Source organism: Mirounga angustirostris, unplaced genomic scaffold (genome assembly GCF_029215605.1).
Source record: "Mirounga angustirostris isolate CCGP_5_RB_7025 unplaced genomic scaffold, mMirAng1.0.hap1 SCAF_5, whole genome shotgun sequence".
NCBI classification, from domain to species: Eukaryota; Metazoa; Chordata; class Mammalia; order Carnivora; family Phocidae; genus Mirounga; species Mirounga angustirostris.
In genome coordinates, this window is record NW_026991713.1 from 38,311,256 (window position 1) to 38,334,091 (window position 22,836).

The window sequence follows — 22,836 nt, forward strand, 5'->3', positions numbered from 1 at the left end:
ACAGATCCATTCTCTACCCATCCCCACCCCATACACAACCATGTCTGGAGAACAAATGGTAAGAAATTCTGCCTTCATTTTTTCATTGTTTTTAGTTGGCAAAAGTTATATTATCAGAAATATAAATATATTGATAAAGCATTTGCTATGGAAGGAAAAGCATGAGATTAAAAGATATGAATTTGAATATCACCTCTGCTTCTTTCTGGACATATACTATTAAGCAAGTATTTAATCTTCCTGAGCCTCAATTTCTTCAACTATCATATAGAGGCAACACCCTTTACATTATAAGATTGTCACAAGATTTACAGGAGAAGGTAAATGTGAAAGTAATTTGTCAGTTATGAATTACTATACAAATATGACATAAAATAGTATTATCTAAATAAATTTTCCTATAAGAATAAAATGATTGAGTGAATAAATATATCAAAAAATATTTGTTAAGTTCTATAATACATATATTCTACTTACCTGCCCTAATGCCCAGCTATCTCCAAATACTTGGGCATTTCTCACTTCCAAGTTATTGGAAGTGGTCATATCATTTGAAGTACATTTGTCAAAGTTTCCACATAATCCTGATAGTTTGTTCTAAAGTGAAAGAAAATTATCATGAAATATGAAATATTCACTTCAACATTTAAGGTCTCATTCACTAAAAATTTTTAAAGATTTAAAATAGACATTTTAAGAATTTCCACAACCATGTAAATATGTTTCAAGATAATTTCATATCTATTTAATTATATTTAACAGTTATTTTAAGTTCTTAACAGTGTTTCACCATCTTCCAAATTTTATCTATCCACACTTACCATTGTCTTAGCATTGATACAAGCAATAATATAAGCAACCTGGAGAAGTATAATATAGGCACTACAGTATATTTTGTATAAATTCATATACATATACATTTTTAATGATGAAAAACCCACCTCCAGATATGCTGAAGGTTTTGTAACACTATAAATGTTAAACAATAAAAATAATAAATTTTTCTCTAAGTCATACTTTGAAAAGCCAAAACATTCAAAACGTAACTTCTAAAGAAAAAGTTAACTTTAATATTCATGTATCATGCCACTATGAGACACAATAAATAGAAACCACATTTTACTTCACATTTATAAAGGTTGTTATAGGTTATGAAATGGTTACTGAAAGTGCCATATGAATTATATATGTCAATGTTACCCACTGCATTTTCTCAAATAATGTGAAAGGCTTTACTCTTAGGGGAGGAAGATAAACCAAAAGTACAAAGAAGAATGATCTTCCTAAAACAATGGAAATCCACCTTAAAACATTGAAATTAAACAAACTGAACGCTCTCTTCATGTACTGCAGAATGGAATGCAGTCCTTAGCCGATGAAGTAGGCTGCCCAAGTCTCCAGCAAATCTGACAATAACTCTGGGACTGCAACTGTCATGACCACAGCTTCTCATAGTGCCTCTGCTCTCAGAAGCCACAATAACTATCCAAAGACAATGGCCACTTCCTCCATTGGTCACCCAACAATTTAAGGCAGCAGTAAAAGGGGAGATATAGAAGAATAATTGGTTCATTCACTTCCAAAAAGTAGGGAAGAGAGGATAAATAATAAAGAATAGCAGAGAAACATGGTTGAAGAAGTATGGCAATGACTAAGTTACTTCACTTGCATCAAAGAAATGCAAGAAGCCAGCAAACCCCTAATAATAGATTTATGGACTTTATCTCACTTGAGGTTGAAAGAAAATGATTTCAATATACAATCATATCTTAAATATACACCATATTAAAATCTTTAAAAATATGTATCTTTTCCACAGTCTTATAAGAATATGTTGTTACCATCCCGATTTTTCCCTAACTTGCCACACGTTATATCCATGAGGCTGAATTTCAAGTTCAGATAAACCGGATTTTCAAAAATGTATTAATGTTTCAAAAACAACTTCAATATCTAAATTTAAAATATTTAATAAGATTTAAAATAACAAACACACTTAACATTTATACAATATTTAACAGAAAACAATATTTAAAACAATTTAAAATAGAAATTGCCAAAAATTCTAAACAACCCCGATTGAATCTTCAACCATGAATGAATAAAACAAACTAGTACATCCATACAATGGAATACTACTCAACAGTATAAAGGAACAAACTATTAATTCATTCAACAGTATGGGTGAATCTTAAATGTATTTTGCCAAGTCAAAGAAGCCAGACTCAACAGGCTGCATAAAGGCAAAACTATAGAGGTGAAAAATAGATCAGTAGGAGTTGACAATAAAGGGGCAACATGGGAGAAATCAGGGAGTTGAGAGGTCTGTTCTATATAGAACTCTGGTGGTAGATAGGCAACTCCACGCATTTGTTAAAATCCATAGAACTCTAGACCATAACTTTTTTTAATAAATGTACTATGTTCAAACTTAAAAAAATCCAGAATGTGGAGGAAAAGATAGAATGCAGAATGTAATAAATGAATCTAAATGTATGACAAACATATCATATAACCACGCTGAAAGGGATGGGAAGAAAGAAGCTGACCTAAGTAACTTTGGAAAACTGGTTACTCTAAGGTTAAAGTCAAAAAGAACTGTACACAACACCGTACCCTAATTGGTGGAGTTTTCTTCACTGGGTTAAGAGCTAGTAATTCTGATAATATAACTTGTTTCTTAAAGAAAATATCAATTATTTTATTTCCATAAAACATCTAAAGGTAAATGTAACTTCATTTCTTACATCTCACTTGGATTGGCCTACCAAATAGGTTGACCTACCTTCCACTGAGGTCCAACTTTGATATGAATGGTTGTCTTTCTATCCCAAAGAATAGTGATATCGTTCTCTGGAAAGTATACTGCTATGTAGTACCCTGCCTTCCAAAGCTGGTATGTAGGTTTATTTTCCAGAAAAAAACCTGATCGTTTCTTTAAAAAAAAAAGAAAAGAAGAAGAAGAAGGAAAGAAAGAAAAAAATGAATTCCTTGTTTGTTAACCAAAGTGTAAACATTAATTAATATCCACCAATAAGTATCTATGTACTAGTATTTTTCTTGGCTCTGTCTTTTCCAAATTCTGTAGTAAAAGACAAAACAAATGCATAAAATAGGAAATACATAAATTGGTAATGAGACACAATCTGATAGATGGGCTCAATATGGATAAATAAGCAAAAGTATTTCTATTATAGAAAAGAGCATAAACAAAAGCACAGACATAGAGTACATTAAGGGTAAGGTGATATACCTGCTGACTCAGAAATTCTATGCTGCTGATGAATAATATGATTAAGTACTAAAAATATATGATGTTACCTGCATAACTGAAAAACAAAAACACGGAGTGTATGTGTACTCTTTCTCTGTATATATATATCTATATACAGGTAGATAGGTAGATCTATAGATAGATAAATAGATCTATCTATCTTTATCCATCTATAACTGTATCTATATTTATATCTATATCTATCTAAATCAGGAGAGAGAGAATGGGGAGATGAATTTCCATTAAAGGGACTTGGAAAGGTTTCTTGCAAGGAGTGGGATATGAATGGATCTGTAAGAGGCCATACATAGGAAGGTATACAAAGCTGGAAATGAGAATGGAGAAGAAATCATTCCAAGCAAAAGTAATAACTTGAATAGAGACTTAGGGGCAAGAAAATTCAAAATTTGTTCAGGACTAAGGAGAGCACCAAAGGGCTAGACCATGGATTCCATGGCAAGCATAATCAGAGACCTTTTGCAGCCAAGTTATCCATACAGTCAAGGGCTGCTATTCTATGTGCAAAATGCATTCAATAAGAGCTTTTGAATAGGAAAGTGAGAGACCATGTTTATATTAAAGGAAAATAATCTGTGTGCTATAAATAATAACATTAAAGAGAAACTAGAGATGGAACCTGTTCGGAAAATTAAGCATACCTTTAGCCTAAAGAACAAATATGCAGCGTTCCTTATAAGCAGGGGCTATACCCTATAAAAGATTACATTAAGTCTGACATTGTAATTAACTCATATAATAACTTTAAAAATACATGGTTAAATCAGAGTAAGTAAAGCAAATTTAGCCAGAAGCAAAATAAAAATTGTGAAGGGGATATACAATCCTTTGATTATACAATAACAAAATCATAGTTGGGGAATACTATTTTAGAAACATTCCTTAGCACAAGGTAAATAAACTTAGTCATATCCATAAAGAGTTTTCAGTCTTCTAGACCAAGCTCAAACTTACAGGGACTCAGCATATTATAAGTAATAGTATATATTGTGTAAACATATATATGGTTAATGGATTCTACTTAACCTCTTTTCCTTCTACTCCCCAGTGCCAACTTGGAGTTATGGGGCAAGGCCCTGGGTGCCTATGAGGGTCTGCACTCAACCTGGGAGTATCCTTGTTCCTGAGTGAGCAAGGTCTTAAATAATAAAGAAAACACACACACACACACACACACACACCATGACAGGTCAAAAGAGACAGCAAAACAAAGGGAGAAAAAAAAATCCTGTTTGAACAAGGGGCATCACATTTTCATTCTTCACTAGGCCTACCCTGCCCCCAAGTCACTCTCTGCCATAGAACCTATTTTTATTGTTTTGATTATATTTTTCAGTACCTTTCTATTATATGATTTGTCTTTGGCTTTATTATCTGTCTTCTCCTAAGGAATGCTAGCTCCTTGAAAGATGTACTTTGTCAAGTTTATAGCAGTATCCTCAGCTTCTAGATCAAGGTGTGATTTACCTATTTTTTTTTTAAGGATTTATTTATTTATTTATTTATTTGAGAGAGAGAATGAGAGAGACAGAGAGCACATGAGAGGGGGGAAGGTCAGAGGGAGAAGCAGACTCCCTGCCAAGCAGGGAGCCCGATGCGGGACTCAATCCCGGGACTCCAGGATCATGACCTGAGCCGAAGGCAGTCGCCCAACCAACTGAGCCACCCAGGCGCCCTGATTTACCTGTTTTAAAACCTTCCTGCAACAGCCTATTCACAGGTCTCACCTTCCAGCCTGATCAGCAAGAATTAAAGCAAGTAAGCAGAATATTTGTGGCTTATAGCTCCTTTCAATCAATAAAATACTTTTTCATGTATTTTCCTATTAAGGTTCCCTTGGACTGGTTGACATATCTTTAGAACTTAAAAACAATTTTTGGATAAGGCAGGCAGTTTATCATTAGACTTCTTTCAGGTTGTTGTTGCAGCCATTATCCTGATGTAAAAGTTATCTTTTCTATTTGCCTGTAGAGGTAAAAATCCTTCATTTTTACTAAACAGGGAAGTTTACCACAAGAAAAACAGTTCTCTTTGGTCAAAAGGGGATAGTGCGCTCCTTTCTTTTCAGATTAGGAAGTAAAGATGCTGCTTTCCATTAGAAAAGGGAGGGTGTTGTGAATTGCCCAAAATCGAGACCTCCACTTCAGATGAGAATTATAGCACTTTCAACAAACTAGAATGATGTTAGAAAGATAAGTTACAAATGTGGAGAATGAAAATATTTAGAGTGCAGCTTAAATAAATTCATAAAACATTTATATCTTACATGTCTGACAAAACAAAATTGTGTGTTTATTGAAAGAATAACAGTTTTTTTCCTTCCCCTCAATGAGCAATCCATCTGCCAAAAATAGTCGTACTTATTTTCACTTCTGATGTTCAAGAAAAAATATTAGCAGGGGATTTGTTAGGGTCACACTATTTTTATGACTTTCCTTTATCCTACTTCATACTTCACAACTGATATGGAGATTCATCAACACCTGCATACAGGTGAACATTGGAAGTTGAAAGTTACACTGAACTGTAATTACCACTTCAAAAACGTGTCAAATTGTTTCTACAAGAGCATTTACTATTTTCTCTTCAGTTTTTTTCTTAAAAAAAAAACATATTCTTGGTCTTAGAAACTTCACCTATAAATGAATATCCAGCTGCTGGCTATGCCAAACTTCAGTAATTACTTTCAAAAGATGTCAACATGACATAGAAACTCTGTTTTGCCAAAAGCTCGATTGCTGCCTGGTTGGTCTCAATATTTCTGATTGAAATAGAAGCTGTGATCTACAGCCCTGATTCTCAAGCTTTAGTGTGCAGAAGAATCAGGGGGTACCATTAAAAATACTGATCTTCAGAGGCACCTGGGTGTCTCAGTCAGTTAAGCGTCTGCCTTCGGTTCGGATCATGATCTCAGGGTCCTGGGATCGAGCCCCGCGTCATGCTCCCTACTTAGCAGGGAGTCTGCTTCTACCTCTGCCTCTGCCCCTCCCCCAGCTCTCTCTCTCTCTTTCTCGCCTAGCTCTCAAATTAATAAATAAAATCTTTATTAAAAAATACTGATCTTCATTCTCAACCTCAGCCATTCTAATTATGAGGGGAAGCCCAGGAACCAGCTTTTAGAGTAGATATTCCAGATGATTTTAATACATATTTATAGACCAAACTGTAAGAAACACTATTCTAAAACTTTCTTACTTGTAAAATAAGTTCAAATATCTTATACCATTGAAGAGCCTCCATGGTCTGGAACCAGCCTCCTATCTACTGCCCTTGTTCCCATGCTCCCTGCTTTAAAGTCGGTCTGGATATTCCCCCCTGAATCTCTTTGCCACACCCTCCCTCCACTATCCCCACATACTTCAACCAAACTAAATCACTTGCAGTTCTCCAAACAAGCCATTTTATCTTTCAACTCAGTTCCTTTCAACATGACCATTCTTCTATATTGACTGCCTTTCTACTCTTTCTCTTCACCTGGCTAATACCTGCTCATCCTTTAAGACTCAGTTCAAATCATTTAATCCAAAGCATATCTTCTGAGCCTTCAAAATATAAGGAGGGTGAAGGAGAGGAAGAAAGTCATTTCTTGAAATCCATTATCTAATTTAATCATCATATGAACCTAAGAAGTAGATTCTATAATCATCCCACATTTACAATTGGGACAGCTGCAGCTTGAAGAGGTGAAGGAAACTTGCCCAAAGTGACACAACCAGCAAGAGATAGAACAGGGGTTCTAGGTGACTACCAACTGACTCCAAAGTCTACACCCTTAACAACTACCCTAAACATCCAAGGCTGGCTTCTTCTCAGGGATTCCCATACTGTCCTATACACACTCCTGCTATAACACATTCCACGTGCATTCTTGTTTATTTGAATATTCTCCCTCTCCTGAGTATAATGCCCTAAAGGCAAGCACAGTGTCTTTTCACTGTTTCAGTCCCAATAATTAATATAGGTTTTGGTAGATAGTAGACAAATGAATGAATGAATGAATGAACGAAATGTATTCATGCTTTCAAAATTGGGCAGGCTCCAAGAGTACAGGAATAAATAAGAGAGACAGTGGTCCCGCTTCTCATAGAATTTGTAAACAAATGGGAGAAGCAGACAACCACACAAGTAATTTCACTAATGTGTGCTGCGTGTCCTAACAGGGTGCTTCGAGGTATGAAGAGGAGCTCCTGAAGGAGTTAAGATGAGACCTATCACAGAAGAATAAGTTAAAGAAAAGGCAGATCCAGGCAGGAGCGATGACATTCACGAAGAAACAGAGGTGAGAGAAAGAACAGGCCGTCTGAAGAACTAATGAAAGGTCCACCTTCTGGAACATGGGCTTGGAGCAGAAAGTGAGGAGACATGAGGCAGGAAAGGGGAAAATGGCCAGACTGGTAAGGTCTTATCAGAGAACTGGGAAGTCATCTGAAAGTTTTGAAGCACTAGACTGATGGGAGATTAGATCCCCATTTTAGAAAAAAAGCCACCCTGGCTGCAGTATGGCAAGGTAAGAGGAGAGGAACTAATTCGGGAAGCTAAGCATCTAGTGCGGAAGATGGTGCTGTCCTCCGGATAACTGGTGATGGTTGCTAGGGCCAAAAAGGTGACCATGGGTTTGAAGAAAAGAGGAAAGAATTGGAATACAGAGAAGTGGGATATAAACAAAAGAGACTGGGGCACTGGGTAACTCAGTCTGTTAAGCGTTTGCCTTTGGCTCAGATCAGGATCTTGGGGTCCTTGGATCAAGCCCCACATCAGGCTCCCTTCTCTGTGGGAAGCCTGCGTCTCCCCCTCCCTCTGCCCTTCCCCCCCCAACTGGTGCTCTTTCTCACGCCCTCTCTCTCTCTCGCAAATAAATAAAATCCTTAAAAAAATAAATAAGCAAAAGAGACAAGTCACGTATGATTTACTGAAGCCACATAAAACAACAGAGAAAATCTAAATCTAGTAACCACTTGCAGAAAAAGTACCCTGAATTGTTTCTATTTTGTTTTCAGTATTCTCAGGAGAAGTTAAAATGATCCTAAAAGAAATAATTTACTAACCTGTTTGTAAGGAGTATCATTCAGGTAAATTTCAGTATCCCCAACTGAAATCAAAACACTTTTGGAACAAACAATATCGTTGTCAAAGCATTTCTTGTTCTGGGCAATGACAGATATATCTGAATCATCTGCACTCTGAAATGTCAAAAATAATGTATTAATACAAGTGTATATTATATGTAATTGTTGGTTATATTTTATTAACAAACTTTAAAGAAGACTAATAATGGATTGTATTGAAATTAAAATACAGCTTATCTCAAAAAAATTAAATAAAATACAGCTTATCTCTAAAATAAAAATTATTCTGATCTAATAATGTAAAAAAATTTATAAAAATATACCAAAATAGTTCAATATCTAAATATTTATCTTCAATATCTTCTGTTAAAATTTTGTTCTAACAAAACTTTTTTTCTATTTTATTATTATAGCTCCAATTTATCAACCAATTTCTTTTCAACAAATACCCAAGGCATGTCACTTAGGGGAATTTTAAAAGAAATATTTTCATTTTAGGCAACATCTTTTGTTATATTTTTAAAAGTTTTCTGGCTAAACAATTACCTGCCTACAGGTTAAAATTGAAATAGATACAAAACTTTGGTAGTGTTAGTAAATACAATAATGCGTATCATTTGAGGGCTTCCTTTGAACATTACATATGATATTTAATTCTTAAGATAATTTTTAAATTATTATCTCCACTTGACAGATCAGGAAGTGAAGTTAAGGAGGATTAACTGGTTGTCCAAAGTCACTTGGTTAAATAAGAGCAGAGACAGAGTTCAAAATCCTAATTTTTTTGTTGTTGTTGTTATGCTATTTGTAGAGAAATTAGGGAGGGTCTAGTAATGATTCAGGAGAAAAGTCAGTTGTAAGTTGAAGGGAGTTCTTTGTTTTGGAGAATATTATTTAGCTCCATATACTCTCAACCGGACTCCCTCACCTCCTACCTCACCTCTACTTTCCTTCAGCCATTCCCAGCTGCATCCACTAGGAACACATTCTCTAGAATCAGGGTTTCTTTTTTGGTATCAGTTTCCCGGGTGGGCTTCTGTGGCTCTACAGACCCTGAAAACTCATTGTAAAATGTTGTTTTTTGATGATTTGTATTTTTCTAAGAAGAAAGTCCATGGTTTTCATCAGATTTTAAAGTGGTCTTTATCCTTCCAAAAATTAAAAGCCACACTGCTCTAAGAGGGCTCTCGCTAACTTGTGAAAGGTGGGGATTTCACCAGAAAGAATGTGGCATTTCTCTTTGAACTCTCTGTCCAATTTTCGAAGGTCCACACACATTTCCTGAATTCTTTTCATTTTTAGATATATGGGTCAGTGTTTATTTTCAAAGTGAAAAAGTCCTTAAATATCTGCAAATCATACAGGTATAAATTCTCTATACTTAGGTTTTTCATATCACCAGCAATATGAACCCTAGCTCAATATTTCTTTTGGTTTGGCCAAATTCTTTCTGTCTTATAAGAAATTACTATAGCATAGTGCCAAGAGGATAGGTTTTCAATGAATGGTGTTGACAAAGTAATTAATGTGTCCTTCTGTGACCCACTTTTCCTTCCTTCCTTCATAGGAACTGAAAGCTTTTGCTTCTTAAACAATCCTTTTGCAAAGCATTGCCCAAATTTTGAAAAGGAGAATAATAAAGGTCGTTAAGATGAATATGGCATTGTACTACTCAAAAACATTATGCCACATTTTCTGCCTTTATGAACAATTTTCAAAGAAGAAAAAAATATATGTAATTCAGGGTTTTGTTCTGTTCTTCCTCTGGAGAAAAGTTATTTAGATTAAGGGATGTGAAAAGCCAGCTGAAAGGCTTTCTATTGCCATTACATTTCTATTGCTATTAATTAAAGTTCCTCAGTGTTAGATTAGTCTTTATATTAAACTCAGAAATGCCATGAAATATTCTATATTGTATAGTCTGCCCTTTAATATCATGTTATTGCTGACAGCAACTTGAAACAATATCAATTCCTAAGAGTCAAGTTTCTATAATTTTCATTTCTAATGTATTTCAAGTTAATATTAGGTTTGGAGATAATGCTACAGAGTTGCTAAGCAACATAATAAGTAATGATTATAAAGCTAGAGAGAAAATGTCAACATCAGTGTACCACATGGATTCCTCAAACCCTTTATTCTGAGGTACTGCAAACATTTATAGAAAATATTCTCCCAAGTGATTCCAAAACAAAATGTCAGCACCTCTCAAGGTGGAATATTACTTTACTCAAATGTCAGTCAATCTAAGCACCTGTCATAGCCCCTATCCCTTTTAAGGGTAAGTATCCCACACAAAGTTCCTGCTAATACAGTAGCCTCAGGAAGCCATGTTTCATGTCCCAAAGCTGTACATTCACCAATGGGCCAACAGAGTTCTATTCTATTTTTTTAAATGTGAAAGAGATTTATTGAGGAGACGTTTTGAATTATAAAGGGGCAAAGTAGGCAGAGTCTGACACCTGTGAGGGGGAAAGAGCAAAAAGGAAGACTGGGTAGGAAGAGTTTCTAACAGCAGCACGGTACCAAAAAAATTCTGGGGAGGCTAATGGGGAGTCCTTGACCCAATGTCACCCATTAGGGGATTGGGCCAGCATACTCATTTTCTGCAGCCCCACCATACTCATTCATTGGCTAAGAACAGCTGAGGGGTAGTGTGGCTTCAGCAGGAACACAGTGAGGGATCCAATGGGGCAACAGCTGGAGTTCTCAAGTCAACTCTGCTTCCCACAAGAGGAGATCTGAATGATGCATTTCCATTGCTGCTACCTCAGTTTTTGGAAGTCATCAGGTTTTTTCATTAATGTTTGGTGGATATAAAGACCATAAATATTTTCACGCCACCAAATTTATCTCTATATTTGATAGCTGTCATGAAACATGTTATGAAGTTAATAATATGTGGCTTAAAAATCAATACAGTGTCCTTTTCATTTCCAATCTCCATATTGAGTAGGTTCTGGGCCTCTGGGTCCACCTTTTTTTTGGTAACAGGATTAACATAATCTGGAAATTTTGGCAATGGTACTTTCTCTAAATTAGAATCTTCTAGTGCATCAAAATGACCTCTGGTAACTGTGGCTTCTTAAGAGATTGTTTAATGGGTTCAGATTTTTCTCCTTGAGAACTCATTTTCCTCACACAATGACACAGAAGGGGTGATCTTGCCACCCTTCCCACAGTGGCCGGGACACAGCCAAGCCACTGGACTAGCCCTGATATGGTGATGGTGCCAACTCAGGCCAACAGAGTTTAATGCAAGCATGAAAAGAAAGAACTCTAGCCTGTTAGATTATCTCTCATGCTTGAACCAGAAAATGATGGGGTTTTTTTTCTTAAGCTTTTTTGTAGTAAGATTTGAGGGTGAATAGACAGAAAGAGGATAGACGGTAGAGGGGTGCTGAACAGATGAGAGCAAGCTTAAAATATAAGGAAGCAGAAACAATGAACTGATGCAAAGATAAAAGATACAGAAAAGAGAGTTATACAAGCAAGTCTGAGAAAGAAGAGAGTAGAGCAGTCACACAGAGATTGTCCCAGTTGCATGAATGACAACAGAGCATCCATGAACTCCTGCTGCCTGGGAGGCAAAACCATCCTTCAGTTGTCACCTTTGTGAGGTGTACACTCTTGTTCAAAGATTTCCTTGGGATGGTATTTCCCTTAGGGTTTTGCATGGACATTACCACAGGACCCCCTACTGTTGGTTCTCTGAAATAGCAGGCACTTAACCAGGATGCCATGAGAAGAAAATCACCCTGAGGTGTTTCATTACCAAGGAAATCTACCTGGAAATATACTGAAAAAGAAGTGGGTTATACTGGGGTGAAATACTCTGGTACCAATTCCTCCCTCTTCCATGAAATTTTCCTGCTTGCTCTTTCTCTAGTCAAAATTAGTTACATTCCCACAAGAGAGCTTTCATTTATCCCAGCCTGCTAGCTTCTTGTTTATTAATGACTCCTCCAAATATCAAACAATTGAGGGTGAAGCTATTGTCTTAATAATTGTACCCTTAACAGCTCCTAGCATAGAGTGTAAATTTAAATATGAAAGAAAGAAGGAAGGAAGGAAGGAAGGAAGGAAGGAAGGAAGGAAGGAAGGAAGGAAAGAAGAAAGAAAGAAAGAAAGAAAGAAAGAAAGAAAGAAAGAAAGAAAGAAAGAAAGAAAGAAAGAAAGAAAGAAAGAAAGAAAGAAAAAGAAAGAAAGAAAGAAAGAAAGAAAGAAAGAAAGAAAGAAAGAAAGAAAGAAAGAAAGAAAGAAAGAAAGAATAGAGAAAGGTACAAAAATAATTACTGGAAAACCTATGCTATTAATGTGCTACTGAATGTTTTAGAAGTTTTTAAAATAGGGGGTGAATTATCTAAGTAGGTAAACTATTACAATGCAAAGTAAATATAGAACCTTAACATCTAAGATTAATAATGGAGATCGATCTTATGGATAAAATATTACAATCATCTTGCTTGAAATTTCCAACAAGGATACAATATTTAAGAGTTAGGTTACATGGATAAAGTAGAAAATGAATTAATTTTTTAAAATTGTTTATTATTATGTTAATCACCATACATTACATTATTAGTTTTAGATAAAGTGTTCCATGATTCATTGTTTGTGCATAACACTCAGTGCTCCATGCAGAACGTACCCTCTTTAATACCCATCACCAGGCTAACCACTAATTTTTTGAAAAGACACTGACAGGGTCGCCTGGGTGGCTCAGTCACTTAAGTATCCAACTCTTGATTTCGGCTCCGGTCATGATCTCAGGGTCATGAAATCAAGCCCTGAATGGGGCTCCATGAGGGGCATGGAGTCTGCTTAAGATTCTCTCTGCTCCTTCTGCCCCTCCCCCTAACCCCACTCATACTCCCTCTCTCTCTAAAAAAAAAGGCACAGAATTAATTCCATAAACTCCAAGATTTTCATCTTCCTACTGAAATAGATTAAAAAATACATCAGAGCTGTCTATAAAGTTTTGTTCATACAATTTTAAAAATTAAATAAAATTAATATATATATTTTAATAATTTTTTTAAGATTTTATTTATTTGACAGAGACACAGTGAGAAAGGGAACACAAGCAGGGGGAGTGGGACTGGGAGAAGCAGGCTTCCCGCGGAGCAGGGAGCCCAATGTGGGGCTCCATCCCAGAACCCTGGGACCATGACCTGAGCCGAAGGAAGGTGCTTAATGACTGAGCCACCCAGGCGCTCCAAAATTAATACATTTTTCACTTCCATTTTAGCTTTGGAAATATTAATGTCTCAGAATTGAAGGGGAATTTTCTTTCTATTTTTATCATATAGTTTAATTTAATTATAAATGTTTCTGATTTTCCTGATATAAAAATGTTAGGAAACTATAAAAAACTGATGTGCATTGAAAATATCCATTGTAATATAGACAAGGTATATTATACTAACTATCAATAAAGGTCTAAGTTGTCGTCTTTCTGCCTCTGACCCCTTTGTCCCCAGCATGGTTGTCAGACAAACAATATAAATAAAAACTGCACCTAGAAGACAAACCACAGTAAGAATCTCATTTCAGGGAATAAAAATGATTGGCTTAGAGATGGTAAATACATGCAAATGATTACTATTTGGAGAAAATTTTAAATTGGCTGCTTATCTCCTGATTCTGTAACTTTAAGATCCTTTTAGAGTAGATTTCTTCTTTGGGACTAAACTGGAAATAAAGATTGGAGACAACCAAACTTTGCTGAACCAGAAGTCAGTCAAAAACATCAAAAGATCTTTTTTTTAAAGATTTTTATTTATTTATTTATTTGAGAGAGAGAATGAGATAGAGAGAGAGCACATGAGAGAGGGGAGGGTCAGAAGGAGAAGCAGACTCCTGCTGAGCAGGGAGCCCGATGCGGGACTCGATCCCGGGACTCCAGGATCATGACCTGAGCCGAAGGCAGTCACTTAACCAACTGAGCCACCCAGGCGTCCCTAATTCTTAAATTTTCTATGCTTCTGTTTTCTCATTTGTAAAATGGGGATAATAATTGTACCTGTCTCTGGGGGTAGTCTTTGGGATTAAATAAGATAAAAATATATAACGCTCTTAGGTAGTGCTTGATATATAGTAAGTGTTCAATAAATGCCAACCATTTTTATTTTTATGAGCTTAGTTTGGTGAATACAAATATAAGACATTAAACCATGCGTTGGATGATACATATTGTTTATGGTTATAAGCAATAAAGAGACATTATTCTTAATTCTAGACATGTTATCTTGACGATATACTATAGTAAACCCTGGGCTTAGTATACCTGATAAAATCCTTAAAATTTCTCATATGTTTAATGCGTTTGGGTTTACTTTATTCCTAAATTTTATTTAGACATCACTGATCCCAGAATTAAATTTCTAAATGTAAAATGTAAGCTTCAGAAAAAAGTTGTACGAGAGTGAACAAAATAACATCTTTTCTTCCAGCAAGGTAACCTGTGATTATCTTGAATGCATGCCTTATTTCTGGGTAATGCTTTTATGTTATTAGAGGTATGTGTGTGATTCTGTTCTTTTAAGCATATATCAACAAAGTAGACACATTCCTATTTTGTATTAGTTCTAGTAAATAAAAAACAAATGGTAAAATCCATTGTGTTCCAAACTTAAACAATTCCTGCTTATGTTTTAAACCATTGAATTTTCCAGGACACCTGGGTGGCTCAGTTGGTTAAGCGGCTGCCTTCGGCTCAGGTCATGATCCCAGGGTCCTGGGATCGAGTCCCACATCGGGCTCCTTGCTCAGCAGGGAGCCTGCTTCTCCCTCTGCCTGCCTCTCTCCCTGCTTGTGTTCTGTCTCTCTCTCTGACAAATAAATAAAATCTTTAAAAAAAAAAAAAAAACCATTGAATTTTCCATTTGGTACTATTCTCAGCCTCCATTATGAACAATTTTAAGTTTCTTAAAGAATAAATCCAAATTTGTCCAAGAAAATTCTGAAGTTGAGAAGATTGGGATCATGCCTTACTTTCTTTTCCCCTCCCCATGTCATTTTGCAAAATGCTGAGCATTTGGTGAAACCTTACCAACTCCTTATTTGAGCTGTGTGCTCTGCCTGGCTTTTCCTTAACCCCTCATTTTCTTCACAGTAGAGAAATCATAGTGTTTACCAGTCTATTTTAAAACAATGATTGTGCAGAAAGCATTTCAAGTAGAATATTTGTCTCATCTCTGATTCTTGGTAAAATGAAAGTATGTGCTTGTGTTTGATGCTGAATGATTATAGCAGCCTTTCTAAAAATTGTTTATTTCTTTATTTATTGGTGCTTCACTATAACAGTATCATTCCATTTAGCAGGCAAAAGCCAAAAAAAAAAAAAAAAAGAAAATTTAAGAATTAGCTCATCACCTATAAATGATAAAACTTAAGAATGAGTCAATGAAATGTTTAAAACTGCTATCACTTTTGTAGGTTTTATTAATGACGTGTGGATTTATATGTCATGTATCAGCATACTTGTTTTTTACATTAAGTCTTTACACAAGTGCAAATAAAAGTATCTAATTGTGACATACCTTTATCAAAAATACCTGACAATCACTGATATAGTCATATTCCAGTCCATCAAAAGAATGATAATGCCGGTCCCCATATATTGTACACACAGCCGGGCATGGATAGTAGGTGCAATTGAACATCCCTCGCCGACAAACACTAGCCAAAAATAACACCAGTTATCTCTCTGAGACATTTGGCTCTAATTAGTGTTTTGCAAGCAGTAAAAACATTGTAAGGTTTGTATTCAAGAACATTCATTGAGCCAAGAGCCCTTAGTCATATTGCCAATTGGTTCTATAATATTTATTACACTGACAAGTTAGGCCTATATTTATCACTTTGCTTAAAAAGATTACCAGATACCACAACCAAGCCTAGAAAATAGTGCAAGGATCACCTGAAAACAGGTGACAGAATAAAAAATTGAATATAACCCTGATGGGAGCAAAAAACTGTCTCCTATATTTGGATCAGTTTACATATACTAGATGTGACATTTTTCATGAGCTTAGAAAATTTTTTCCACATTTTAAAGAAGTTATATTTCAATTTTGTTTTATGGCATTGTTTTGGCTTATTTCCAAACAGAAGACCTTGTATTAAATGTGATCTTCTCTTTGGAGCATTTATTAATTTCTTATAAACTTGAGATATTTTTTCTTATTAAATTTTCAAGTTTTTACATTTCACAGTTTTGTTTTGTTTTTTTTTCTGGGCTAAACAAATATGCCCCAAAATAATGGTATGATTCCCCTGTAGGTAATAGCTCTCCACCAACTCCTGAATGCCTTGAAAATCTTATTTACTCAGGCTTGATTTGTTTTTTTTGCTGAAGTCAGTCACATTAAGTAACTACAAGATGATCAAAACTAATACAATTGCTTAGGAAAACTTGTGTGAAATAAATGGATCTCATTACCAGGTATAACATGGTGTAGCAATCACTTCTCCCGAGAGGTACTCCCAATCTTTCCAGATACACGGACAGCTTTCGGGAACATAACACTTTCCTTTGTGCTCTGCCATTCTTCCAAATGTAGAAGTAAATGCTATTTAGTTTCAGTTTTTTAAGAATCAGTAATCTTGTCATAGTCAACGCCGTCTATATTTACGACAGCCACCACAGGCATGTTCTCTCAGACCTGTGGAGAGGTGGACCTAATCTTTGGCTCCCTCTTTTTCACACTGTACCTTGCCTATCACAGGAGTAAATAAAATGCCAGGCAAGGGATCAGACACAATATTTTAACCTTTTTGTTATCGCTTAGCACAAAAAAAGAGAAACAGAAGCTTAAATTTCTGGGTACAGTGAGCTATTCTGAAAACAACATTTAAAGAATAAGTGAGGCCCCCTTTTTTCAATATTTGCTACTTACAAGAAATAAATCTGTGGGGCCTAACAATTTTTCAATAAAAGAGTAAATTATGAAATAGATAATATTTTCTGTTGTGGAACAGAGAGAATAATCAAAAGCTCCTTATGTACGGGCTTAAATTTAAAATCCTGAGAATTTAGTTAAGATGTGTTTTGAATAAAAAGCCATTATATCAAGTGTTTCACATTCTTTATTATTATTAACATTTTTTAAATGTTAGTGTCCTTTGACATGTTATATCCTTCTTGAAAGATTATCCCATAAAAAAGTATCTTAAGGGGCATCTGGGTGGCTCAGCCGGTTAAGCCTCTGCCTTCAGCTCAGTTCATGATCCTGGAGTCACAGGATCGAGTCCCAAGTCAGCCTCCCTGCTCAGCGGGGAGTCTGCTTCTCCCTCTGCCCTTCACCCTTCTCTCTCTCTCTCTCTCAAATAAACAAATAAAATATTTTTTAAAAAGTATCTTAAAATATCTATGAATATAAAAATTAAATACCATAATTTCAAAGGAGAATTACCTTTAGTATATTTTCAAAATATTTTGATATGAAGATTAAATAAATACGTATGGTATATGATACATATTCCAACACCCTTGATATAAATATATACATAAATATTTCAATATGCTTAAAATCTTTTCTAAAGAATTTATTTCATGGGGCGCCTGGGTGGCTCAGTCGTTAAGCGTCTGCCTTCAGCTCAGGTCTTGATCCCAGCATCCTGGGATCGAGCCCTGCATCGGGCTCCCTGCTCCGTGGGAAGCCTGCTTCTCCCTCTCCCACTCCTCCTGCTTGTGTTCCTGCTCTCTCTCTCTCTCTCTCTGTCAAATAAATAAATAAAATCTTTAAAAAAAAAGAATTTATTTCATAAACAATAATAAAATGCTACTAATAAATAAAATTTAAATTATAATAATATAACTAATATAATAATTTAAAATAATGATAAAATAAACACAGGTAGCTACTAAAAATAGCCAAAATATATGAAGTTTTTTTCTGAATTTGCTCTAAAATGTTATAATTCAATGCTATCAAAATTAACATAGAAGTCAGGAATCCTGGATTCTTGCCTCTTCTCTCGAATAGAAATGATCCCATATGTTTCCTTCTCTGCTTTCCCGCTCACAGCTCCTCTAGCATAGCACTGTAATTTCTCATTTAATGTACATGTTGTCCATTAGACCTCAAGCTCCACTCAGGAAGACCAAGTCTTGATCGTTGTGCCCCAATGTCTAGCATATAACAGACACTCAATTGTTGAGTAAAGGTGACCAAATGAACTTATCTATATAAACACTGCATTATCTCATTTAGATTTCTTCCTTTTCAGACAACAGTCTTAGAGTCTGCATTTTCTCAGCTCACCCCTCCCAAACTTCTCTCCACTTTCCCTGGGCATCGCCATTTCTCCTCTGCATCTTCATTTCTCCTCTGCCTGGAAAACCCTTCTCTTCCCCAGCTCTGCCTGAAAAACTTCTCACCATTTAAGGCTCAATTTAATGCAATCTTTTATATTCCACGCTCCCTATACATAGAAATGTGTAAAAACCTTTACTGGAGGATTCATCACAATGAACTGCAAGTACTTCATTAAATGTCTCACAGAGAAAATAAAAACAACAGCAAAAACTAATTCTTTTGAGTGTTTCCTATGGCCCAGCCACTATTCTAAGCACTTTAAATACAGCACTAACTCACCTAATCCTAGTGACAATCCCATAGGAAGATTCTGTTGTTATCTTATAAATGTATTTTAGTAGTGCCCCCCATCCTGTAGCTTAACACAGTGGCCCAAACATTAGCACCATATAACTGGTGCACGGCACATACCTGACCCCTGTGAAATAGACATTTGTGGATACATTTTAAAAAGAGGAAGCTGAGATTCCAAGTGGTTAAGTCACTTGCCCTGAGATACTTCAGCTAATAAGAAGAAGAGCCAATATTTGAACCATTTCTGTATGACTCTTTTCACTGTATTACTTTCCACTTCTTTAATCCATAGCGATTTCTTTTTTAAAAAAGATTTATTTATTTATTTGAGGAGGGGGAGGGGCAGAGGGAGAGGGAGAGAAACTCAAGCAGAATCCCCACTGAGCTCAAGCCCAGAGAGGGGCTCAATCCCACACCCTTGAGATCATGACCTAAGCCAAAACCAAGAGTTTGACACTCAACCAAATGAGCCACCCAGGCATTCCAACAGTGATTTCTAAACTGAGGAATGAGGATCTTTCATACTCGATGAACTACTGTCACTCTGAGGAGCCCCATAAAACAGGTAACACTAGGCTTATTGTCCTAAAATACGCCAGCCAAGGTCATATGGAAGACAATCCAAATCATATTACCATGAACAACTTTATAATAGAAAGTTCTCCATAATAAAATTATTTCCAAATCAGTCAGAGGCCTCTTAGTTAATTCCAACTATATTTACTTCAATACAATAAAAGAAGGTGGGAGAAAATTTCTTTAGTTTTTGTAATGAAATTAGACCAGAAAATAAATAAATCATTGTTGAACTAAAAGTCAAAGGTGACAGTAACTAGATATTCTTAAAAAAAAAAAAATAGCGTCAACTGCAAGCCTATGAAACAAAATTAGGAAGCAGCTTTATCTAATCAGCTATGAGCCCTTGAGTCATAATTAAAATAAATCAAGCAACGTTATACACTTCAATTATTTTACCATAATAAACGTTATATTTCCCTTGTCCTTTTTACTAAAATGTCTTCCTCACTCATCTGCTCTAGGGCCTGATTTCTACCTACCTTTATTCTCCCACTCATGGGCCCTTGTTCTTTCAACCTCCTCCCTTTCTAAAGAGATTGGTAGAGTTCCAAGTCATTTGGCTCTTCTGCCTGTTCCAGATGGGGACCATTTAGACAAATGCCAACTCTCCTAAGAAACAGACTACAAAACCTCTCTCTTCTTTACTCATGGCTTAGATGACCTGAGCCCAGGAATCCCCCTGTGTGAATATGTTCACCAAGGAAGAATGGGTGACCTGTTTGCCTCAGGTGGCCTCTCGCTGTGTACTGCCTCCATTCATTACCAGAAAAGGGAGGGCCGTGAGGCCAGAGGTAATGTGCCTGCAGGGAAGTGAATAGCCACCAGATTCTGTATTTAACTTTCCCATGTACAAGGCATTCCTGCTAATAAAGGAAATTTACAAAAATAGGAGTAGATTATTCTGCCATAAGATAGTGATTCATATTTATTGAGTACACACACACACACCCCCCCCATATATCCCAAACCTAACAGGCTTAAAAGAAACTTGCAGAAAAATCACTCAGCTAACATCAGCAGAGCTGGGATTTGAACTCTGGTGTGTTTGAAGCCAGAGTTCCCACTGTTACCCACTGTTACCCACTGTTACCCACTGTTACCCACTGTTACCCACTGTTACCCACTGTTACCCATTGTTACCCACTGCCCTAAGTAGCCACAACACACCATTTTTTGTAACATCCATTAAGTAAAGCAGTTGGCGGGATGCCTGGGTGGCTCAGTTGGTTAAACATCTGGCTCTCGGTCTCAGCTCAGGTCGTGATCTCAGGGTTGTGGGATCGAGCCCCGCATCAGGCTCCATGCTCAGCCTAGAGTCTGCTTGAGATTCTGTCTGTCCCTCTCCCTCTACCCCTCCTCCCACTCATGCTAAATAAATAAATAAATAAAATCTTAAAAAAGTAAAAATAAAAAAATACAGCAGTTGGCATCACTATAACTTAACCTCAACAACAGTAACAACACAACAGAATATACCAAAGATATGCACTGGAAGTGTTTTAAGTGGATACTGGCTCACTGTCACTTGCCCAAAATTGCAGTTAAACCAGGAGATAAATGCCAAGTCCATCCTAAAATGAGTTCTCTCTTCAATTCATTGTACTACTTTAATAATATTGTATGTATAACATGTGTGACATATTCAATCATGTGTTATACGTCATATGCCATATTTCAAATATGACATGGGATATGTTACATGAATATAGCAAAATAATTACAACCGTCTTCTAGTTACCAACTCAGAGTTAACCACAGTCAGAACAATTTTAACTATTTCTGTAAATAATGTTTTTAAGAGCTCTTGCATTCTGTCATTTTCTATCAAATCCTGAATATTTAAGAAAACAAAAAACAAAAAAACAAGAGACTTACCCTGCAGCACAAACACAGCCACTTATACAGGGTGAGGATGGGGCACAAGTGAAGTTCATGGCCAGGTTTGCACATGTAGTCTCACAATTTACACCACCAGCTGGTAATTCAGGGTCAGGAAATCTGCAGTCGAAATACACTTTTCCTTCGGGACAGGCATGAACTTCAGGGAAAAGGCACAGATAAAATACCCTTAACTTAGTATTTGTTCCATAAACAGATAATCATCCTGACAGGCGTTTGTCATCAAAGCAGAATTCGGCCTAGAATATCTTACCAGTTATTACTAGCTGATGCTCTGAGTCTGCAATGTTTGGCTGAGGAACGTACAAACCTTCTCCCAGAAGATTTTCTGTTGTCTCCTACATTTCAAAAACCTATTTGGAGTTGGAAAACCTCACCTGCCCTCCACAAAGCATAACTAAACAACTATTATATAATTTTCTGAGGTCAAGAAACAGGGTATTTTGATTAATCCAAACATACACTTTCAATTTCTTGAGGGCTGGTAAGATAGCATACTTACACTCTTACAAAGCCATGTGTTTACAATGAACACATGATAGGTTCGGATCTTCACCTCTGAGTCATTATTTACATCAGTCTTCACTAGAGCGTAGAAGTGCAAAAGCAGACATAATTATAGGCAGGGGCTCCACAGTCTTCCAGAAAGCTCTGGGCTCAGAGGGATTAAATAAATTCCCTTCTTAGGGTCAATGGGATCAAATCTTGGGGATTCCTCTGTGAGAAATCTGGCCACCTGGATTTTCCCCTCTTTAACTCAAAGCCACCCTGAAGCAAATAGGGCAGGGCAAGGATGGTCCCCTTGCTACTGAATATGTGTGTGGTCCATGAACACAGCCTGTAAAGAAGCCTAGATAGTTCTTAGATAAAGCAAATCCAGGGCATATAAATCAAAGTGATTTATAATAATATATACAAGACCATGCAAATAAATAACAAAGCAATAGCTCCGTTTTATCAGCGTACACTCTTTCTGTCTATTAAAATCAATGAAAGCGTGCTGTTTGTTATTTGTCTAGAATTTCTGCACCGTGACTAAAAACGAGGCTTTTATATGATGAAAATAAATCATATGTAGGGTACTCTAATATATAGGACTTTCAGGAATGATATGCAAGTGTAAAATAACATTCTAAAGAGAGATGGCAGTAGATGTCATCTTGCAAGCCATGTTTAATTGATGGCTGCTGGTCCTAGAGTCCAAGAACCAGTGGCAGTGGCAGCAGAAATGTAGAATCTTGGGCATCACCCCTGACCTGCTGGATCAGAATTAATGTTTTACCAAGGCCCCCAGGTGATTGCATACACATTAAATCTGAGAAGTTCTGGTCTAGAGTAGTTTCCCAGCTGCTGGTCCACAAGCTGGTTTCAACAGATGCCT

The 22,836-nt window shown here is 36.3% G+C and overlaps 1 protein-coding gene across 2 annotated transcripts in view; it reads right to left on the bottom strand.

The window, feature by feature from the left end:
• The window catches only part of OTOGL (otogelin like), a 131,424-nt gene that overhangs the window by 59,680 nt on the left and 48,908 nt on the right, over positions 1–22,836 (bottom strand). Inside the window, exons 23-28 of one of the 2 annotated variants that reach the window (XM_045867282.2) lie at positions 21,432–21,594; positions 16,805–16,912; positions 15,903–16,041; positions 8,338–8,472; positions 2,786–2,935; positions 478–597 (exon numbers count right to left, since the gene is read on the bottom strand). In XM_045867282.2, coding sequence (XP_045723238.1) covers positions 478–597; positions 2,786–2,935; positions 8,338–8,472; positions 15,903–16,041; positions 16,805–16,912; positions 21,432–21,594 — 815 coding nt within the window. The remainder of the gene's footprint in view (positions 1–477; positions 598–2,785; positions 2,936–8,337; positions 8,473–15,902; positions 16,042–16,804; positions 16,913–21,431; positions 21,595–22,836) is intronic. The other variant, XM_045867283.2, reaches the window with a different exon arrangement.